This window comes from Impatiens glandulifera, chromosome 5 (assembly GCF_907164915.1).
Source record: "Impatiens glandulifera chromosome 5, dImpGla2.1, whole genome shotgun sequence".
Taxonomy (NCBI): Eukaryota; Viridiplantae; Streptophyta; class Magnoliopsida; order Ericales; family Balsaminaceae; genus Impatiens; species Impatiens glandulifera.
This window is the reverse complement of record NC_061866.1, coordinates 27,641,152-27,646,804: the sequence shown is the minus strand read 5'-3', so window position 1 is coordinate 27,646,804 and position 5,653 is coordinate 27,641,152. Positions and strand designations below refer to the sequence as shown.

Here is a 5,653-nt window from a genome sequence, read left to right as displayed (position 1 = left end):
AACTAGCTGTCATAGATGAAGAGATGAAGTCATTGCTGAAAAATGACACATATGAATTGGTTGAAAGACCAAAGAATAGAAAAGTGTTAAAAAATAAATGAGTGTACAAGATCAAGCAAGAATGTGATGATAGCAAGCCAAGATACAAGACTATGCTGATTGCCAAAGGTTTTGGCCAAAGGCATGTAATCGATTATGATGAGATCACCAGTAGTGAAGATGACTTCCATCCTCGGTCAACTACCGATCAAACTAGAGAAAAACCGCCCCAAACAAGATAATTTAATTCGGTTACCGTGAGACGGTTTCAAATTATCATCCTTATACATGAGACCCTTAGACTACTTAAATCATTCACTGTATCACTTATAATAGTTAAATTATATTTTTATAAATTGATATTTACAATTCAAAAAATTATCTAAATATTCAAAACAACAACATCATCCATCTGAAAATTTTCCATAATAGAACAGAACAATTTCAGATAAAAAAAAATCGTGTGAAAAGTTATAATTGTAGTCCATAATTCTAACTTTCTAACCTTTAAAATAATAATAAGTATTTATTATGTAATATGATAACATTATTATTAATTTGTAGTTAACTTAAAAAAATCAATAAAGAGCAACAACAATAGTAATCATTTCTGTATTTTTGCAGCAGGTCCTTGCTCCTTTAGGAATGCACTTGTCCATGGAATCGTCAATGTCTCTCTTTGCCGTCGTCTCGAGTACCTCATCTGCAGGATTTCTCATCAAACATCCCAAGTCCCAGTTCCAGGCTCACTGCCCCTGCACTTCATCCCTTCAAATCAAATCCAGCTATAAGCAAAACAGCATCAATTCCTCAACAATCGTCCCTTATTTCAATTGGAACACTTCCGCTACTATTTCATACCGCACTTCCATTGTTTCCCCAGCTTCTCCGCCGACAAGAACAACCTCAACGTCACCTCCATCTACCCCCGCCGGCCACCGTCATTGGAGGGTAGTCATGGAGGCTCCAGCACCAGGGACAAATTCCAAGCCCCAAATAATTGATTACTATGTCAATACATTAAACAATGTCTTAGGAAGGTGAATTCTTTCTTCGATTTCACAGATTAGGTTGTTTCATACTTTCTATTACTCATTTTTTGTTTTATGTAACAGTGAGATAGACGCTCAAATGTGTATTTACGAGGCTTCATGGGAAACCCAATTCGAATTCTGCTGTGACATTTATGAAGAAACAGCTCAACAGCTTGCTTGTAAGCTTGAGAAACTTTTATGTTTTTCTTCCTGTTTATAGCTTGAGTATTTTCTATTTCTGTAGTATTACCAGGTGTTTTATCAGTCAGGCCTGACATAGCTATTAATTCGAAAGAAAGACCATTCGAAAACATATTACCTGCAAACACTTTGTTGTTTCCCGAAGGAAATACGAGTCGCTGGCTTGTTCGATTGGACAAGCCAAGCATTGGAGTTGTTTCTAAGGCACAAATGGTTGATTACTACACGAAATTGTTGACTAAAGTCATGGGGAAGTATGTATTTCTGATTTAGATTGATGTTTTTTTGTATTGGCTTATATGTACATTATCTGAAAATGTTGATTGAATCTCTGTAGTGAGAAGGATGCCCAAATGTGTATATATCATATTTCATGGCAATCTGACTTTGGATTCTGTTGTGAACTTGATGAGGACTGTGCTGGACAATTATCTGGTTTGTATACTCTACATTGAAATCTTTGACTTGGTTCTTTCTAGATTGATGGGATTCTAAATTGGCAAATCTGTTCAGTACAGGCTTGCCAGGTGTGTGTACTGTCCAGCCAGATGAGAAATTTGAATTTGTTGAAAAGGATTATGCAGGTTCGTCTTCAAACTGTCTTTCTAGTAACTCACTAATAGATTTATGTACTTATTTGTTTCATTTTCTCTTAAAGAAGTTAAAAGCTTGTATTAAGTGAAGTATCCCAAAGAATAGGGAGTTCAAGGGTACAAGTGAGAGTAAGAGAAAAAATACCGAGGTGAAATATAGACATATGTTTGGAAAGAAAACATTGTTTGATGAAAAAGTGGATTATTATTTGGGTTAAATGACTAAAATATCATTTGTATTTAACATTTAAATTGTTACAAAAAAATTAAGGTTAATTTGGTTAATTATGTGGTGGGATAAAGTTCATCAAACAAGGCCAAGTGATCTAAAGAAAGCAATGTGAAAAGAGTACCAAAACATAATTAAAAGTAACCATCCAAGTCCCATCCTTGATGATAAAACAGTTCCCAAACCCAAAGAAAATCAACTTGGCTATCGATTATTTAGATATATACATAATTCACAATCATAACCTGACTATCTAAACAATCATGTGCAATTATCCGTGCAAAAAATTATCCAACTTTTTTGGCTTAACTTGACCATATGTGGTTTGCACAGGTGAGAATTCACAGCAATCTGGTCTTTTGAAAGTTCCTACAACAGAAAATCCGCCCAAGGTTAAAACCAAGAAACTTTTTGTGACTGGTACGTGATAGAAGAAAATTATAGATGTACCATTTCTCTTGCTGTCATAAGTATGCCAAGTTGCTGTTCAACTTATATAAATTTTGCAGCTTGCTTCTGATTGTTAACCCCAAAGAATTGAGGAGGAATGAGAATTAGATATGACTAAAAATCATCTGATTTCACCTATAATAGATTGATCTTGTTTTTCATTAAAGAAATAGATTAATAGCTCTTTTTGGGGGAACTTTACAAATAGTATGTAAGGCTCTTTTGAACACGAGGCAACTTGTGACCCTCTTCCAAATTACATATTTAAAAGCAACTTGACTAGGGATTATTTAGATACATTCATAATTGCATATGATTGGCTTCCCATTATTATCGATCTCATCATAATTGTCTTTCAGCTCATTCATAGTAGTTTCTACTATATATGGTAGAAATGTATGTGATCGAGATTGCATGATTTGATTCTCTTAAATTGCTCTGATTCCATAAATAGCTTAGAGTTACTTTAATATATATATGGAAGAGCTACTATTTACAAATTCAATAAAATACAAAATTCTCTTTCAAATCACTTGCTAGATTTCTTCAAAACAAGATGTTTTTTTTCTAAGGAACAGATGAAATATTAGCAAGAGAATAAATCTATGCCTAGGCATAGTTTGCTTAGCCCAGGCCACCTTCCATCCTACATTAGTAGCAATAATGACTCTTTATTCTAACATCATAATACAATATGCAATATTCCAACATTTTTTGTTACCCTTTTTGCAAATCTTTTTCAGAAGATTATAGTTTAATATGTTCATTAGCCCCTGTGTTTTCTTCCGCAATCCATCAAATTTTAACTTCACCTCGTGGAAAAACATTCATATTTAGAAGGCTTTTCTTTTAAACTTCAAGAAGGTAGAACCTGCTGTTCAACATTGTCAATTTTGTTGAGTTGGTTCTAATATTTTTAATTGCACCAGATTTCTAAGATAAGGATATGTCTATAACTGGAAACTTTTAGTTTTTCATCGTCTCAAATTCATCATGAAAGTTCAATCATTCTGCTTTTTTTTCTTCTTCTTAATGGAAGATGAATGTTCTCCCTTATAATTTGGATGAAACTTGTGACTTGGTAATGAATTTCTTATACCTACAACAATGAAACAAACAAGTATTCAATAGAAGCAAGAATCTTGTAACTTGGTGATATTTGGCCCATTCTGAAACACTTGTATTTTGGGATATGAATCCGATCTAGATGAGAAACCGCCAATAAAAATTTTAATCTTTGTCTAACTAAGTTATGTTTCCAAACGCTATCTCATCTGGATCAGCATTCAGATGAGTTATCTTACAGAAAAAAGTGTATACAAATGGGCCCAATATTGATTTGAATTTTCACATAACTCCTACAACACTTATATTTTTCTCACACAGGTTTATCATTCTATACATCCGAGAAAACTCTGCGTGCTGCATTTGATGGTTTTGGCGAAATCGTCGAAGGTACTCTTGTCTATTTTCTTTTTCTATTTTGCTGAGGAAATTTACATCTTGATTCATTCAGCATAAATAGGTTTCAACTTTTGCCAAAGAAAAACAATTAATTTGAGTTGATTGAATGTTTCTTTTGTTTTGGGCAGTTAGGATCATAATGGACAAAATTTCCAAAAGATCTAAAGGTTACGCTTTTGTTGAGTACACAACTGAGGAAGCTGCCCGTGTGGCCCTTGGGGAGATGAACGGCAAGGTATAGTAAATCAAATCTCTTAGACCTTGTTTGATCTTGGGTTATTTGAAAAAAAAAATTATGGTTGATGTAAAAGTCCATTATTTGAATTAAATGAACAAAACATTCTTAGTATGTACTATAAAATAAAGTATTGGGACAAAATAATCTCAAATAATCCACGAATAACAAGGCCTTAATTTGTCGAAGCCTTGCGATATATATCAATAATACCGTCTATGATACAAAATCCTTATCTGCTGCTTTCTTTACAGATCATCAATGGCTGGATGATAACTGTAGATGTCGCTAAAACCAACCCACCAAAATACAGCAGATCGAATCCCAGTCCCTCCTCCTGATGTTTCTGTCTGCTTGAGTTGGAGAAAAAAGAAATTTTATTGAGAAAGAGTTGGAACCTGATTAGATAGCATCCATCCAATGATTAACAAATAGGTAACCCATGAAAATTTACTCCAATTTTGACAATGCATGCATATGAAGTGACAAAAACAGTTATATATTGTATTAATGTATGTACATATGCATATGATTCAGTTATGGATGATTTGTGCTTTTGTTCTACAGATATAAACTTGAGGTTCCTTTGCTCCATATTTATATTAGTCATAACTATTGAACATAGAAGAAGTGATAGGATAGATCATGTAAAGCAAATGTTAGATATATTCAAGTATTGTTATAGCCACCATCATTCATTTTCTTCTTCTGACTCTCAATGAATTTTGAATAGATTATTTAGCTTTATTTGGATTTTGGATACTTATTTTTTTTTTTATCAGTATCTGGCACAATCATCATTCACTTAAAAATGAAGATGATTTTTGTTTGTTTTGGTATAAATTGTTTTCTGGATTATGTTTTAAATCATGATTCAAATTATAATGTAATTTTTTTAATTATTTGGTATAAAATTGTTATTTTTGGTCAGGATCTAGATTGTATTTGATATAATTTTTTTTTTTTGAATTATAAACCAAATTACTATTTTTTTGTAAAACATAACAAGTGTACATTTTTCAGGTGGGTCAATTGGGTACCCAATTATTGACACAGAGTATGCGATAAGATAGTTTATTTTTTTTATGACTTGTACAATTTTATTTTTTAGTCTTTTTTATGAAATAATCTTAAAATATATTGAACAAGTACAAATAGGTTAAATATGTTAAAAAATATGTACTTAATTGGGTAAAAATTATGTATATCAGTCTTGGAATTTTTAATTCTTGATACTTTATGTCTAAGTTTAATTTAAATTGTTGTCATGTCTAGTTGGATCTTCAAGTTGTTTGTAAAGATCTCAATAGGATTTGTCAATTTTGGCTCAAGTTAAATTGTCAATTGAGTCTTAAATATGTCGATTTTGGTTAAGTCAAATTGTTGTGATGTTAAGAGGTTAAATTGA

The 5,653-nt window shown here is 32.2% G+C and overlaps 1 protein-coding gene across 1 annotated transcript; it reads left to right on the top strand.

Moving 5' to 3' along the window:
• The first annotated feature begins 651 nt into the window (after positions 1–651).
• LOC124938195 (organelle RRM domain-containing protein 1, chloroplastic) lies at positions 652–4,960 on the top strand. Its single transcript, XM_047478591.1, has 9 exons — positions 652–1,079; positions 1,155–1,252; positions 1,318–1,528; positions 1,612–1,709; positions 1,793–1,858; positions 2,430–2,516; positions 3,933–4,001; positions 4,139–4,245; positions 4,500–4,960. Exons 1-9 carry the CDS (start codon positions 685–687, stop codon positions 4,584–4,586), a joined length of 1,218 nt encoding a protein of 405 aa, XP_047334547.1. The 5' UTR covers positions 652–684; the 3' UTR covers positions 4,587–4,960.
• Positions 4,961–5,653: the final 693 nt, after the last annotated feature.